The following is a 17,203-nucleotide window of genomic DNA, read 5'->3' on the forward strand; positions in this document are numbered from 1 at the left end:
TAACAAGAAAACATGTAATGTCATTAAACATTTCATTAAAAAGGCACATTGTGAGCTTTTATCGGTTGAGTGAACAATTCTTACCAGTGGCAACAATAGATGATGTGTCCACAAAAAGGGTGAAATTAGGATTGGATACAGCCGCCTTGAGAGTACCAGTCACAGAAGTGGCATCTGGTGCTGTGGCATTTGCCTCTATGTTGAATATTAATTCAGCCTGTACCTTTATTGATCCTGAGCTGTAAAATTGATGTTGAAAAGTTTTTTTAATGGATTTATTTTCATTATTATTATTACCGTTATAATTATTAATTATGTTGCATCAACATTTTTGTTATTTATGACTACATTAAAGGTACAAATGAATTATATGTAAGTCAATTAATGAAAAAACATAGATACTTAAGACAGTAAACACCATTGGTGCATACCTGAAGCCGGTTACAACAGTGCGATTGAAATTAGAAAACACTGTCTTATAGACGTTGTCCATCTGTAAACAGAAATTCAGGCATTGAAATAATTACAGGAATAATTCCAGAGAAACTGTAAAAGAATCATTATTATTCCACCGAGTTCATTCCATGGTTCATGATTAATAGATTTACATTGAATGAATCAATAAGAATGTTCTTCTCGTGTTGAAAGCTGGAGGAGGTTGTTTGTTAAAATCTATAAAACTTCAATCATTTTAAGTTGTTTTGTTATTTGGTAATTGTACAGTAAAAGCAAGACATTTCCATACAGTAGGTTTCTTTTTAAACATCATTATCATACATTTGCCAGAAATCAATATTATAGTAAAATGCATGAAACAGGAATTACTGAAGATATGGAGATTTTTTTGACAGGCTTTGCATGATCATAATGGACTTACCGCTGAAGCTACTTCTGTTGCTAAGTTCAGGAATTCGGGTGAGGATGTGTCTTCAAGTGCCGCTGTGAAGTTTGCCTGTATTTTGAATTCCAACATGACCTTTGGTTGTACAGGTGCAGGTGTTGTAGCTGCACGTGATACACAATGGGTAGAAACAGTTAGTTGAAGTTATATTGAATTAGTATAGCGGAACTGAGTAGTGATATATTCAAAGTGATTAGTGGTAAAGTTCTTTTGACTAATGGTTCAGTTGTTTCACCTTGGGTAGTAGCTGCAGTGACAGGTAGGGATGTTGTATGGACTATAGGTGAAGTCACATTGATTGGTGGTGAAGTCACATTGATTGGTGGTGAAGTCACATTGATTGGTGGTGAAGTCACATTGACTGGTGGTGAAGTCACATTGATTGGTGGTGAAGTCACATTGATTGGTGTTGAAGTCACATTGATTGGTGGTGAAGTCACATTGATTGGTGGTGAAGTCACATTGATTGGTGGTGAAGTCACATTGATTGGTGGTGAAGTCACATTGATTGGTGGTGAAGTCACATTGATTGGTGGTGAAGTCACATTGACTGGTGGTGAAGTCACAGTCACTGGTGGTGAAGTCACATTGACTGGTGCTGAAGTAACATTTGCCAAAGTGGTGGGAGCGGACGTTACATTTGCAACGGTGGTGGGAGGGGTCGTAGCAATGGCAGCAGTGGTGGGAGTTTCTGTACATATAAAAAAACAAAAGCAGTGTAAATTAGTGCATGACCTTGAGTAGCAATGAAAGCAGCAATGGTTACAGATTTCTGTCAGATTTAAAAAAAGAAAGAAAAAAAACTATATATTGACCCATAGTTAAATTGTTTCACTTGATATTGTATATGTAGTAGCAATTACTGTAGGTGTAGTAACAGGTGTAATAGCTAGTGGTAAATAGAATGGTGTATTATTGTTGTGACAGAGGTCAATAGCATTGACTGATGGTCAGGTTGTGTTTAGTGTAGGTTGGGCCTGGGATATACCAATATCCAGATACTCGTTTGGCATATTGGTATTGACTGGTGGGGATAGGTTACATTACATTGTTAAGTTATGACTACTTGTGTTTCTTATATTTCTGAAGTTATAATAATAGTACAGCCAGTGACTGCAGCCAGGTATTTGTCACTGGCTACAGTTTTATACATTTGAAGTACAGTTTCAATTATTTTTGATGAAATAGTACCTGCTGTTGTATTCGTGGTGATTGTTGTTAAAGGTGCTGCTGCTGTGGGTGTTGGCACCACTGTAAAAATAAAACTTTCATATCAATACTTGTGCAGGCAATAATTAATAACAAGAAAACATGTAATGTCATTAAACATTTCATTAAAAAGGCACATTGTGAGCTTTTATCGGTTGAGTGAACAATTCTTACCAGTGGCAACAATAGATGATGTGTCCACAGAAAGGGTGAAATTAGGATTGGATACAGCCGCCTTGAGAGTACCAGTCACAGAAGTGGCATCTGGTGCTGTGGCATTTGCCTCTATGTTGAATATTAATTCAGCCTGTACCTTTATTGATCCTGAGCTGTAAAATTGATGTTGAAAAGTTTTTTTAATGGATTTATTTTCATTATTATTATTATTACCGTTATAATTATTAATTATGTTGCATCAACATTTTTGTTATTTATGACTACATTAAAGGTACAAATGAATTATATGTAAGTCAATTAATGAAAAAACATAGATACTTAAGACAGTAAACACCATTGGTGCATACCTGAAGCCGGTTACAACAGTGCGATTGAAATTAGAAAACACTGTCTTATAGACGTTGTCCATCTGTAAACAGAAATTCAGGCATTGAAATAATTACAGGAATAATTCCAGAGAAACTGTAAAAGAATCATTATTATTCCACCGAGTTCATTCCATGGTTCATGATTAATAGATTTACATTGAATGAATCAATAAGAATGTTCTTCTCGTGTTGAAAGCTGGAGGAGGTTGTTTGTTAAAATCTATAAAACTTCAATCATTTTAAGTTGTTTTGTTATTTGGTAATTGTACAGTAAAAGCAAGACATTTCCATACAGTAGGTTTCTTTTTAAACATCATTATCATACATTTGCCAGAAATCAATATTATAGTAAAATGCATGAAACAGGAATTACTGAAGATATGGAGATTTTTTTGACAGGCTTTGCATGATCATAATGGACTTACCGCTGAAGCTACTTCTGTTGCTAAGTTCAGGAATTCGGGTGAGGATGTGTCTTCAAGTGCCGCTGTGAAGTTTGCCTGTATTTTGAATTCCAACATGACCTTTGGTTGTACAGGTGCAGGTGTTGTAGCTGCACGTGATACACAATGGGTAGAAACAGTTAGTTGAAGTTATATTGAATTAGTATAGCGGAACTGAGTAGTGATATATTCAAAGTGATTAGTGGTAAAGTTCTTTTGACTAATGGTTCAGTTGTTTCACCTTGGGTAGTAGCTGCAGTGACAGGTAGGGATGTTGTATGGACTATAGGTGAAGTCACATTGATTGGTGGTGAAGTCACATTGATTGGTGGTGAAGTCACATTGATTGGTGGTGAAGTCACATTGACTGGTGGTGAAGTCACATTGATTGGTGGTGAAGTCACATTGATTGGTGTTGAAGTCACATTGATTGGTGGTGAAGTCACATTGATTGGTGGTGAAGTCACATTGATTGGTGGTGAAGTCACATTGATTGGTGGTGAAGTCACATTGATTGGTGGTGAAGTCACATTGATTGGTGGTGAAGTCACATTGACTGGTGGTGAAGTCACAGTCACTGGTGGTGAAGTCACATTGACTGGTGCTGAAGTAACATTTGCCAAAGTGGTGGGAGCGGACGTTACATTTGCAACGGTGGTGGGAGGGGTCGTAGCAATGGCAGCAGTGGTGGGAGTTTCTGTACATATAAAAAAACAAAAGCAGTGTAAATTAGTGCATGACCTTGAGTAGCAATGAAAGCAGCAATGGTTACAGATTTCTGTCAGATTTAAAAAAAGAAAGAAAAAAAACTATATATTGACCCATAGTTAAATTGTTTCACTTGATATTGTATATGTAGTAGCAATTACTGTAGGTGTAGTAACAGGTGTAATAGCTAGTGGTAAATAGAATGGTGTATTATTGTTGTGACAGAGGTCAATAGCATTGACTGATGGTCAGGTTGTGTTTAGTGTAGGTTGGGCCTGGGATATACCAATATCCAGATACTCGTTTGGCATATTGGTATTGACTGGTGGAGATAGGTTACATTACATTGTTAAGTTATGACTACTTGTGTTTCTTATATTTCTGAAGTTATAATAATAGTACAGCCAGTGACTGCAGCCAGGTATTTGTCACTGGCTACAGTTTTATACATTTGAAGTACAGTTTCAATTATTTTTGATGAAATAGTACCTGCTGTTGTATTCGTGGTGATTGTTGTTAAAGGTGCTGCTGCTGTGGGTGTTGGCACCACTGTAAAAATAAAACTTTCATATCAATACTTGTGCAGGCAATAATTAATAACAAGAAAACATGTAATGTCATTAAACATTTCATTAAAAAGGCACATTGTGAGCTTTTATCGGTTGAGTGAACAATTCTTACCAGTGGCAACAATAGATGATGTGTCCACAGAAAGGGTGAAATTAGGATTGGATACAGCCGCCTTGAGAGTACCAGTCACAGAAGTGGCATCTGGTGCTGTGGCATTTGCCTCTATGTTGAATATTAATTCAGCCTGTACCTTTATTGATCCTGAGCTGTAAAATTGATGTTGAAAAGTTTTTTTAATGGATTTATTTTCATTATTATTATTATTACCGTTATAATTATTAATTATGTTGCATCAACATTTTTGTTATTTATGACTACATTAAAGGTACAAATGAATTATATGTAAGTCAATTAATGAAAAAACATAGATACTTAAGACAGTAAACACCATTGGTGCATACCTGAAGCCGGTTACAACAGTGCGATTGAAATTAGAAAACACTGTCTTATAGACGTTATCCATCTGTAAACAGAAATTCAGGCATTGAAATAATTACAGGAATAATTCCAGAGAAACTGTAAAAGAATCATTATTATTCCACCGAGTTCATTCCATGGTTCATGATTAATAGATTTACATTGAATGAATCAATAAGAATGTTCTTCTCGTGTTGAAAGCTGGAGGAGGTTGTTTGTTAAAATCTATAAAACTTCAATCATTTTAAGTTGTTTTGTTATTTGGTAATTGTACAGTAAAAGCAAGACATTTCCATACAGTAGGTTTCTTTTTAAACATCATTATCATACATTTGCCAGAAATCAATATTATAGTAAAATGCATGAAACAGGAATTACTGAAGATATGGAGATTTTTTTGACAGGCTTTGCATGATCATAATGGACTTACCGCTGAAGCTACTTCTGTTGCTAAGTTCAGGAATTCGGGTGAGGATGTGTCTTCAAGTGCCGCTGTGAAGTTTGCCTGTATTTTGAATTCCAACATGACCTTTGGTTGTACAGGTGCAGGTGTTGTAGCTGCACGTGATACACAATGGGTAGAAACAGTTAGTTGAAGTTATATTGAATTAGTATAGCGGAACTGAGTAGTGATATATTCAAAGTGATTAGTGGTAAAGTTCTTTTGACTAATGGTTCAGTTGTTTCACCTTGGGTAGTAGCTGCAGTGACAGGTAGGGATGTTGTATGGACTATAGGTGAAGTCACATTGATTGGTGGTGAAGTCACATTGATTGGTGGTGAAGTCACATTGATTGGTGGTGAAGTCACATTGACTGGTGGTGAAGTCACATTGATTGGTGGTGAAGTCACATTGATTGGTGTTGAAGTCACATTGATTGGTGGTGAAGTCACATTGATTGGTGGTGAAGTCACATTGATTGGTGGTGAAGTCACATTGATTGGTGGTGAAGTCACATTGATTGGTGGTGAAGTCACATTGATTGGTGGTGAAGTCACATTGACTGGTGGTGAAGTCACAGTCACTGGTGGTGAAGTCACATTGACTGGTGCTGAAGTAACATTTGCCAAAGTGGTGGGAGCGGACGTTACATTTGCAACGGTGGTGGGAGGGGTCGTAGCAATGGCAGCAGTGGTGGGAGTTTCTGTACATATAAAAAAACAAAAGCAGTGTAAATTAGTGCATGACCTTGAGTAGCAATGAAAGCAGCAATGGTTACAGATTTCTGTCAGATTTAAAAAAAGAAAGGAAAAAAACTATATATTGACCCATAGCTAAATTGTTTCACTTGATATTGTATATGTAGTAGCAATTACTGTAGGTGTAGTAACAGGTGTAATAGCTAGTGGTAAATAGAATGGTGTATTATTGTTGTGACAGAGGTCAATAGCATTGACTGATGGTCAGGTTGTGTTTAGTGTAGGTTGGGCCTGGGATATACCAATATCCAGATACTCGTTTGGCATATTGGTATTGACTGGTGGGGATAGGTTACATTACATTGTTAAGTTATGACTACTTGTGTTTCTTATATTTCTGAAGTTATAATAATAGTACAGCCAGTGACTGCAGCCAGGTATTTGTCACTGGCTACAGTTTTATACATTTGAAGTACAGTTTCAATTATTTTTGATGAAATAGTACCTGCTGTTGTATTCGTGGTGATTGTTGTTAAAGGTGCTGCTGCTGTGGGTGTTGGCACCACTGTAAAAATAAAACTTTCATATCAATACTTGTGCAGGCAATAATTAATAACAAGAAAACATGTAATGTCATTAAACATTTCATTAAAAAGGCACATTGTGAGCTTTTATCGGTTGAGTGAACAATTCTTACCAGTGGCAACAATAGATGATGTGTCCACAGAAAGGGTGAAATTAGGATTGGATACAGCCGCCTTGAGAGTACCAGTCACAGAAGTGGCATCTGGTGCTGTGGCATTTGCCTCTATGTTGAATATTAATTCAGCCTGTACCTTTATTGATCCTGAGCTGTAAAATTGATGTTGAAAAGTTTTTTTAATGGATTTATTTTCATTATTATTATTATTACTGTTATAATTATTAATTATGTTGCATCAACATTTTTGTTATTTATGACTACATTAAAGGTACAAATGAATTATATGTAAGTCAATTAATGAAAAAACATAGATACTTAAGACAGTAAACACCATTGGTGCATACCTGAAGCCGGTTACAACAGTGCGATTGAAATTAGAAAACACTGTCTTATAGACGTTGTCCATCTGTAAACAGAAATTCAGGCATTGAAATAATTACAGGAATAATTCCAGAGAAACTGTAAAAGAATCATTATTATTCCACCGAGTTCATTCCATGGTTCATGATTAATAGATTTACATTGAATGAATCAATAAGAATGTTCTTCTCGTGTTGAAAGCTGGAGGAGGTTGTTTGTTAAAATCTATAAAACTTCAATCATTTTAAGTTGTTTTGTTATTTGGTAATTGTACAGTAAAAGCAAGACATTTCCATACAGTAGGTTTCTTTTTAAACATCATTATCATACATTTGCCAGAAATCAATATTATAGTAAAATGCATGAAACAGGAATTACTGAAGATATGGAGATTTTTTTGACAGGCTTTGCATGATCATAATGGACTTACAGCTGAAGCTACTTCTGTTGCTAAGTTCAGGAATTCGGGTGAGGATGTGTCTTCAAGTGCCGCTGTGAAGTTTGCCTGTATTTTGAATTCCAACATGACCTTTGGTTGTACAGGTGCAGGTGTTGTAGCTGCACGTGATACACAATGGGTAGAAACAGTTAGTTGAAGTTATATTGAATTAGTATAGCGGAACTGAGTAGTGATATATTCAAAGTGATTAGTGGTAAAGTTCTTTTGACTAATGGTTCAGTTGTTTCACCTTGGGTAGTAGCTGCAGTGACAGGTAGGGATGTTGTATGGACTATAGGTGAAGTCACATTGATTGGTGGTGAAGTCACATTGATTGGTGGTGAAGTCACATTGATTGGTGGTGAAGTCACATTGACTGGTGGTGAAGTCACATTGATTGGTGGTGAAGTCACATTGATTGGTGTTGAAGTCACATTGATTGGTGGTGAAGTCACATTGATTGGTGGTGAAGTCACATTGATTGGTGGTGAAGTCACATTGATTGGTGGTGAAGTCACATTGATTGGTGGTGAAGTCACATTGACTGGTGGTGAAGTCACATTGACTGGTGGTGAAGTCACAGTCACTGGTGGTGAAGTCACATTGACTGGTGCTGAAGTAACATTTGCCAAAGTGGTGGGAGCGGACGTTACATTTGCAACGGTGGTGGGAGGGGTCGTAGCAATGGCAGCAGTGGTGGGAGTTTCTGTACATATAAAAAAACAAAAGCAGTGTAAATTAGTGCATGACCATGAGTAGCAATGAAAGCAGCAATGGTTACAGATTTCTGTCAGATTTAAAAAAAGAAAGAAAAAAAACTATATATTGACCCATAGTTAAATTGTTTCACTTGATATTGTATACGTAGTAGCAATTACTGTAGGTGTAGTAAGTGTGTAATAGCTAGTGGTAAATAGAATGGTGTATTATTGTTGTGACAGAGGTCAATAGCATTGACTGATGGTCAGGTTGTGTTTAGTGTAGGTTGGGCCCGGGATATACCAATATCCAGATACTCGTTTGGCATATTGGTATTAAACATAATTTCATGTATATGCTTTATTGATTATTTATATTGTCATCTTAATCATGGCACAGACACGGCATGTGTGCACAAGTTGGGTTTATGAGGAGTGTTGCTTCTGTACATGCATACTGCGAATATCAACAAAAGTCTACACGTTTCATACTCTCTTGGTGATTTCATTCCCTTTAGAGACAAGACCATGGTGCAGTGCATATCTTGATACACTAACATTGATCTTGTGAGCCAGATTATACTGAAGATGGCTATTTCCCTTTGCTGATGAGGCAATGCAAGTGGTCAGTTTACAGCAGTCTTTTCTCTAAATGGAAATGGTGATCTTTATAAAAGAAACTCACCCATGCGTATAAAATTACTTCACTAGAAGAACATATTGTGTACCTAAGACATTGACTGAAAATTGTTTGTATTCACATGCATAAATTCTCAACTACAATATATCATTGTTCAACAGCTGTATTTGTTGGAATCATGTTTGGAAGATGCAATTCGCTCTCACAATAAAAAGCACTCCATTTACCATGAAGAGCTGCACTTTCTGAAGAAAACAATCTTGCTGCAATGAGTCCAAATTATAATTATTGGTTAATGAATTTACTGGGGAAAATGCATCATATCTGAAGCATGAAACAATGTCTTCGGGGCAGCCCTGGTGATGTTAAACTTGTGTTACTGATTGACACTAATTTAAACCGATATAGTAGTATAGTTGTTTTGACTAATGTTTTAGTTGTTTTACCTGGGAATGGTGATGAAGTTACAGTAACATGTGGGGATGTTGTATTGACTGGTGTTGAAATTGTATTGACAGGTAGTGAAGTTGCGTTGACTGTCGGTGCAGTTGCAGTTACTTGTGGTGAAGTTGCAATAGTTAGTGATGTTATGTTGACTGGTAGTGAAGTTGTATTGAAAGGTGCAGTAGTTGTATTAACAAATGGTAAAGTTACATTTAATGGTAGTGAGGCTACATTAACTGGTGATAATGTATTACCTGGTGGTGTACTTTGTGGTGAAGTCTGTAGTATAGTACTTTGTGGTGTAGTTTGGGATGTAGTCTGTAGCGTAGTTCTGGTCGTTTGAGTAGTTGTAGTGGTTGGAGTTGTGGTTTTTTGAGTAGTTGTAGTGGTTGGAGTTGTGGTTGGTGTTGTGGTTGTTTGAGTAGTTAATGTGGTTGCAGTTGTGGTTGGAGTTGTGGTTGTTTGAGTAGTTGTGGTGGTCGGAGTTGTGGTTGGAGTCGTCGTTGTTTGAGTAGTTGTTGGATTTGTGGTCGTTTGAGTAGCTTTAGTGGTTGGAGTTGTGGTTGGTGTCGTGGTTGTTTGAGTAGTTTTGGTTGGTGTCGTGGTTGTTTGAGTAGTTGTGGTGGTTGCAGTTGTGGTTGGAGTTGTGGTTGTTTGAGTAATTGTTGTGGTCGGAGTTGTGATCGGAGTTGTGGTTGTTTGAGTAGTTGTGGTGGTTGGAGTTGTGGTGGGAGTCGTCGTTGTTTGAGTACTAGTTGGAGTTGTGGTCGTTTGAGTAGTTTTAGTGGTTGGAGTTGTGGTGTGAGTCGTCGTTGTTTGAGTAGTTGTTGGAGTTGTGGTTGTTTGAATAGTTGTAGTGGTTGGAGTTGTGGTGGGAGTCGTCGTTGTTTGAGTAGTTGTTGGAGACGGAGTTGTGGTCATTTGATTAGTTGTAGTGGTTGGAGTTCTGGTGGGAGTTGTCGTTGTTTGAGTAGTTTTTAAAGATGTGGTCGTTTGAGTAGTTGTAGTGGTTGGAGTTTTGGTTGTTTGAGTAGTTGTGGTGTTTGGAGTTGTAGTGGGAGTCGTCGTTGTTTTAGTAGTTGTTGGACCGGCTGTAGTTGCACCAGCTATGGTAGGTGTTAAGCCAGCTGTTGTAGTTGGTGTAGCAGTGGTGGTAGTTGTTGCAAAAGCTGTGGTAGTTGTTTGGCCCACTGTAGGTGAAGCAGCAGTAGTTGGACCGGCTGTAGTTGCACCAGCAGTAGTTGGACCGGCTGTAGTTGCACCAGCAGTAGTTGCACCAGCAGTAGTTGGACCGGCTGTAGTTAGACCCACTGTAGTTGCAGCATATGTAGTCGGACCGGCTGTAGTTACACCAGCAGTAGTTGGACCGGCTGTAGTTGGACCCACTGTAGTTGCAGCAGCAGTAGTTTGACCGGCTGTAATTATACCATTAGTAGTTGGATCGGCTGTAGTTGCAGCAGCAGTAGTTGGACCGGCTGTAGTTAAACCAGCATTAGTTGGACCGGCTGTAGTTGCACCAGCAGTAGTTGGACTGGCTGTAGTTGCACCAGCAGTAGTTGGACTGGCTGTAGTTGCAGCAGCAGTAGTTGGACCGGCTGTAGTTACACCAGCAGTAGTTGGACCGGCTGTAGTTGCAGCAGCAGTAGTTGGACCGGCTGTAGTTACACCAGCAGTAGTTTGACCGGCTGTTGTTGCACCAGCAGTAGTTGGACCGGCTGTAGTTCGACCCACTGTAGTTGCAGCAGTAGTAGTTGGACCGGCTGTAGTTGCACCAGCAGTAGTTGGACCGGCTGTAGTTGCAGCAGCAGTAGTTGGACCGGCTGTAGTTGCACCAGCAGTAGTTGGACCGGCTGTAGTTGGACCCACTGTAGTTGCAATAGAAGTAGTTGGACCGGCTGTAATTATACCAGCAGTAGTTGGACCGGCTGTAGTTGCAGCAGCAGTAGTTGGACCGGCTGTAGTTCCACCAGCAGTAGGTGGACCGGCTGTAGTTGCACCAGCAGTAGTTGGATCAGTTGTAGTTGCACCAGCAGTAGTTGGACCGGCTGTAGTTGCATCAGCAGTAGTTGGACCGGCTGTAGTTGGACCCACTGTAGTTGAAGCAGCAGTAGTTGGACCGGCTGTAGTTATACCAAAAGTAGTTGGACCGGCTGTAGTTGCACCAGTAGTAGTTGGACCGGCTGTAGTTGGACCGACTGTAGTTGCAGCAGCAGTAGTTGGACCGGCTGTAGTTACACCAGCAGTAGTTGGACCGGCTGTAGTTGCAGCAGCAGTAGTTGGAATGGCTGTAGTTGGACCCACTGTAGTTGCAGCAGCAGTAGTTGGACCGGCTGTAGTTACACCAGCAGTAGTAGGACCGGCTGTAGTTGCAGCAGCACTAGTTGGACCGGCTGTAGTTGCACCAGCTGTGGTAGTTGTTAGGCCAGCTGTTGTAGTTGGTGTAGCAGTGGTGGTAGTTGTTGCAAAAGCTGTGATAGTTGTTGGGCCCACTGTAGTTGCAGCAGCAGTAGTTGGACCGGCTGTAGTTGCACCAGCAGTAGTTGGACCGGCTGTAGTTGCACCAGCAGTAGTTGCACCAGCAGTAGTTGGACCGGCTGTAGTTAGACCCACTCTAGTTGCAGCAGCAGTAGTTGGACCGGGTGTAGTTACACCAGCAGTAGTTGGACCGGCTGTAGTTGCAGCAGCAGTAGTTGGACCGGCTGTTGTTGCATCAGCAGTAGTTGGACCGGCTGTTGTTGCATCAGCAGTAGTTGGACCGGCTGTAGTTGGACCCACTGTAGTTGCAGCAGCAGTAGTTGGACCGGCTGTAGTTGCACCAGCAGTAGTTGGACCGGCTGAAGTTGCACCAGCAGTAGGTGGACCGGCTGTAGTTGCACCAGCATGAGTTGGACCGGCTGTAGTTGCACCAGCATTAGTTGGACTGGCTGTAGTTGCAGCAGCAGTAGTTGGACCGGCTGTAGTTGCAGCAGCAGTAGTTGGACCGGCTGTAGTTGGACCCACTGTAGTTGCAGCAGCAGTAGTTTGACCGGCTGTAATTATACCAGCAGTAGCTGGATCGGCTGTAGTTGCACCAGCAGTAGTTGGACTGGCTGTAGTTGCAGCAGCAGTAGTTGGACCGGCTGTAGTTACAGCAGCAGTAGTTGGACCGGCTGTAGTTGCAGCAGCAGTAGTTGGACCGGCTGTAGTTACACCAGCAGTAGTTGGACCGGCTGTTGTTGCACCAGCAGTAGTTGGACCGGCTGTAGTTCGACCCACTGTAGTTGCAGCAGCAGTAGTTGGACCGGCTATAGTTGCACCAGCAGTAGTTGGACCGGCTGTAGTTGCACCAGCAGTAGTTGGACCGGCTGTAGTTGCAGCAGCAGTAGTTGGACTGGCTGTAGTTACACCAGCAGTAGTTGGACCGGCTTTAGTTGCACCAGTAGTAGTTTGACCGACTGTAGTTGGACCCACTGTAGTTGCAGCAGCAGTAGTTGGACCGGCTGTAGTTACACCAGCAATAGTTGGACCGGCTGTAGTTGCAGCAGCAGTAGTTGGACCGACTGTAGTTACACCAGCAGTAGTTGGACCGACTGTTGTTGAACCAGCAGTAGTTGGACCGGCTGTAGTTGGACCCACTGTAGTTGCAGCAGCTGTGGTAGTTGTTAGGCCAGCTTTTGTAGTTGGTGTGGCAGCGGTGGTAGTTGTTGGGGCAGCTGTGACAGTTGTTGCAATAGCTGTGGTAGTTGTTGGGCCCACTGTAGTTGCAGCAGCTGTAGTTTGACCGGCTGTAGTTTTACCATTAGTAGTTGGACCGGCTGTAGTTGCACCAGCAGTAGTTTGACCGGCTGTAGTTGCACCAGCAGTAGTTTGACCAAATGTAGTTGGACCCATTGTAGTCGCAGCAGCAGTAGTTGGACCGGCTTTAGTTGCACCAGCAGTAGTTGGACCGGCTGTAGTTGAAGCAGCAGTAGTTGGACTGGCTGTTGTTGTACCAGCAGTAGTTGGACCGGCTGTAGTTGGACCCACTGTAGTTGCAGCCGCAGTAGTTGGACCGCCTGCAGTTGCACCGGCAGTGGTTGGACCGGCTGTAGTTGCACCAGCAGTAGTTGGACCGGCTGTAGTTGCACCAGCAGTAGGTGGACCGGCTGTTGTTGCACCAGCAGTAGTTTGACCGGCTGTAGTTGCAGCAGCAGTAGTTGGACCGGTTGTAGTTGGACCCACTGTAGTTGCAGCAGCAGCAGTAGGTGGACCGGCTGTAGTTGCACCAGCAGTAGTTGGACCGGCTGTAGTTGCAGCAGCAGTTGTTGGGCCGGCTGTAGTTGGACCCACTGTAGTTGCAGAAGCAGTAGTTGGACCGGCTGTAGTTGCACCAGCAGTAGTTGGACCGGCTGTAGTTGGACCCACTGTAGTTGCAGCAGCAGTAGTTGGACCGGCTGTAGTTACACCAGCAGTAGTTGGACCGGCTGTAGTTGCAGCAGCAGTAGTCGGACCCACTGTAGTTGCAGCAGCAGTAGTTGGACCGGCTGTAGTTGCACCAGCAGTAGTTGGACCGGCTGTAGTTGGACCCACTGTAGTTGCAGAAGCAGTAGTTGGACCGGCTGTAGTTGCACCAGCAGTAGTTGGACCGGCTGTAGTTGGACCCACTGTAGTTGCAGCAGCAGTAGTTGGACCGGCTGTAGTTACACCAGCAGTAGTTGGACCAGCAGTAGTTGGACCGGCTGTAGTTGCAGCAGCAGTAGTACCAGCTGTAGTTGCACCAGCAGTAGTTCGAACGGCTGTAGTTACACCAGCAGTAGTTGGACCGGCTGTAGTTGCAGCAGCAGTAGGTTGACCGGCTGTAGTTACACCAGTAGTAGTTGGACCGGCTGTAGTTGCAGCAGCAGTAGTTGGACCGGCTGTAGTTACACCAGCAGTAGTTGGACTGGCTGTAGTTGGACCCACTGTAGTTGCAGCAGCAGTAGTTGGACCGGCTGTAGTTGCACCAGCAGTAGTTGGACCAGCTGTAGTTGGACCCACTGTAGTTGCAGCAGCAGTAGTTGGACCGGCTGTAGTTGCACCGGCAGTGGTTGGAGTTGTGGTGGGAGTTTTGGTTGTTTGAGTAGTTTTGGTGGTTGGAGTTGTGGTGGGAGTCGTCGTTGTTTGAGTAGTTGTTGGAGTTGTGGTCGTTTGAGTAGTTGTAGTGGTTTGAGTTGTGGTTGTTTGTGGTGAAGTCTGTAGTATAGTACTTTGTGGTGTAGTTTGGGATGTAGTCTGTAGCGTAGTACTTTGTGGTGTAGTTTGGGGTGTAGTCTTTAGCGCAGTACTTTGTGGTGTAGTTTGGGATGTAGGCTGTAGCGTAGTCTGTGGTGTAGTTAGTGGTGGGGATGTTGTATGGACTATGGGTGAAGTTGACTTGACTGATGGTGAAGTTGCAATGACTGTTGGAGAAGTTGCATTGAGTCGTGGTGAAGTTGGAATGACTGGTGGTGAAAGGTTAAATTTCATTGTGAGAAACTTGTGTTTCTTATATTTCTGAAGTTATAATAATAAAGATTATAATTCAATGTGCTTTTTAGTTGTGGGGGTATTTGTCACTGTACTCTTTTACATCCCTTTGTCCTCTGCAGTTATATTGAGATATTATAGCTAAACTGAGTAGTGTTTCATTCAACTTAGTGGTAAAGTTATTTTGACTAATGGTTTGTTTGTTTTACCTGGGCTAGTAGCTGCAGTGACTGGTGCGGATGTTGTATGGATTATGGGTGAAGTTGCATTGACTGATGGTGAAGTTGCAATGACTGGTGGTGACGTTGCATTGTGTCGTGGTGTAGTTGCATTGAATGGTTGTGATGTCCCATTGACTAGTGTGGAAGCTTTATTACCTGATGAAAAGGTTCCATTAAATTGTGAAGTTATTTTTACCTGTGTTTCTTATATGTGTGAAAAAAAGTTAAATTGTACATCTTTTGTGAGAGGCAAATGTTTCACAACATCCACTCCATGAATTTCACCCCCGAAAGCCTTTTATAAACATATTTTCTATTGAAAGTGGAGCGGGGCGTCGAAAATGGCGTCATCCGGCCGGAAGACGGAAACGCACCGGTTTCCTGTTTGGCCCGGAACTACTGCGCTACTAATAAAAAGGAATTTCACGCTGTTTTTATGGCTTTATAGGATTTGAAGATGGAAAAACAACTGCAAAAGAAAACACAGCTCACGGTAACTAAAGCTCCAATGGCTAAGAGAAACAATCCGCTGATAGTATAAAACAATTAAAAGAACGCTTTTTGAAACGCTTCCGCCTTCCGGTGAAAACAAATGGAATTCTGTGTAATGCAGGACTGGGATGTAGTACTTTGTATACTATTAATAATATCCTTGAAAACCCCCTTAATAAAAGCTGAGCACTCGTAAAATAAGAACAGGAAAACGAATCATCCACAGATCAATAAATTAGTGGTAAAGGTCTTTTGTTTTACCTGGGCTAGTAGCTGTAGTGACTGGTGGGGATGTTGTATGGACTATGGGTGAAGTTGCATTGACTGATGGTGTAGTTACAATGACTGTTGGTGAAGTTGCATTGTGTTGTGGTGAAGTCTCATTGTGTTGTGGTGAAGTTGCAATAACTTGTGGTGAGGTTGCATTGTGTCGTGGTGAAGTTGCAATGACTGGCCGTGGTGAAGTCGCATTGTGTCGTGGTGAAGTTGAACTGAATGGTCGTGATGTCCCATTGTTGACTGATGTGGAAGTTGTATTACCTGATGAAAAGGTTACATTAAATTGTGAAGTCATGATAACCTGTGTGTCTTATATTTCTGAAGTTATAATAATAAAGATTATAATTCAATGTGCTTTTTTTTTTTTTTTTACTGAGTATTGATTAATTCAAAGTAATTGGTGGTAAAGTTATTTTGGCAAATGGTTCATTTGTTTTACCTGGGCTAGGTGAAGTTGCATTGACGAGCGCTCTAGTTGCATTCACTGGTGCAGTTGTTATTGTAACGCTAATAGTCGTAACATTAGCAGTTACGTTAATGTTAACAGACACTTTAATAGTTGTTACATCGACTGTTGCTGTAGTTGAATTTACTGGTGCTATAGTTGCATTTGCATTGACTGGTGCTAAAGTTGCATTGACTAGGTTTGGTGTCCCATTGCCTGGTCGGGAAGTTCCATTACCTGATAGAAAATGTACATTAAGCATTATGATTAATCCTGGACACTTTGAATGCATTGCTTATTGTAACGCTTGGAATGTAGGCAAAATAGTTGGTGTGAGTGGAATAGTATATAATATTGTCAGTATCTGACTTGAAAAAATGTCATTTCCTATTGTACAACTAGTATGGCTATATTTTATAACTAGTAATGTAGCCTACTTCATTGTATGTAGGTACAAACCTAACATTGAGTTATAGTTATTTCTCAGCTTCCTTGGGTCGAGATGGCTGTTACACACAACTTACACAGCCGTTTCTAGGCAATCCAGCCCTGGTTGTATCAATCTGTGATGATTCTTGATTTGTATACAGGAGGAGGAGCGGCAGCTGCCGGCAGTGACTGCCGGCGGAGGAGCGGCAGCTGCCGGCGGTGGAGCGGCAGCGCGGAATCAGTAGGACTGTAGCCTACTACTGTGGTAAGGCCATCTAATTAATATTTTAATTAGTATATCAATAGTCATTGAGGTGTTGACAAAAGTGTTTCATTAAAGGGAAAGACCACTCATTTTCAACATTGAACTATGTCTTTAATACACCTTAGAGCTGTTGTGTGGAAATAAGAAAAAAGTCCCCCCCCCCCTCTATGTTGCCTAGAACTGGATAATTGATTGAGGTCATTTGATCAGTGACATACGCAGGGTGTACTTTTGGCTGAGAGGGCGGAGCCAAAAGTACACCCTGCGTATGTCACTGATCACATGACCTCAATCAATTATCATTTCCCTTAACTGATGATGTTGCATTGACT

General features: G+C 41.4%; 1 protein-coding gene across 1 annotated transcript in view; it reads right to left on the bottom strand.

Annotated features, from left to right (window-relative positions):
* The window catches only part of LOC308095044 (uncharacterized protein), a 59,321-nt gene that overhangs the window by 33,359 nt on the left and 8,759 nt on the right, over window positions 1–17,203 (bottom strand). The window contains exons 5-26 of the mRNA XM_080441966.1: window positions 16,172–16,414; window positions 15,715–15,993; window positions 14,950–15,117; window positions 7,746–7,871; window positions 7,487–7,614; window positions 7,041–7,102; window positions 6,691–6,845; window positions 6,499–6,558; window positions 5,543–5,998; window positions 5,284–5,411; window positions 4,838–4,899; window positions 4,488–4,642; window positions 4,296–4,355; window positions 3,340–3,795; window positions 3,081–3,208; window positions 2,635–2,696; window positions 2,285–2,439; window positions 2,093–2,152; window positions 1,137–1,592; window positions 878–1,005; window positions 432–493; window positions 85–239 (exon numbers count right to left, since the gene is read on the bottom strand). Coding sequence (XP_080298092.1) covers window positions 85–239; window positions 432–493; window positions 878–1,005; window positions 1,137–1,592; window positions 2,093–2,152; window positions 2,285–2,439; window positions 2,635–2,696; window positions 3,081–3,208; window positions 3,340–3,795; window positions 4,296–4,355; window positions 4,488–4,642; window positions 4,838–4,899; window positions 5,284–5,411; window positions 5,543–5,998; window positions 6,499–6,558; window positions 6,691–6,845; window positions 7,041–7,102; window positions 7,487–7,614; window positions 7,746–7,871; window positions 14,950–15,117; window positions 15,715–15,993; window positions 16,172–16,414 — 3,744 coding nt within the window. The remainder of the gene's footprint in view (window positions 1–84; window positions 240–431; window positions 494–877; window positions 1,006–1,136; window positions 1,593–2,092; window positions 2,153–2,284; window positions 2,440–2,634; window positions 2,697–3,080; window positions 3,209–3,339; window positions 3,796–4,295; window positions 4,356–4,487; window positions 4,643–4,837; window positions 4,900–5,283; window positions 5,412–5,542; window positions 5,999–6,498; window positions 6,559–6,690; window positions 6,846–7,040; window positions 7,103–7,486; window positions 7,615–7,745; window positions 7,872–14,949; window positions 15,118–15,714; window positions 15,994–16,171; window positions 16,415–17,203) is intronic.

This window comes from Gymnoscopelus braueri (assembly GCF_963280865.1).
Source record: "Gymnoscopelus braueri genome assembly, chromosome: 2".
NCBI lineage: Eukaryota > Metazoa > Chordata > Actinopteri > Myctophiformes > Myctophidae > Gymnoscopelus > Gymnoscopelus braueri.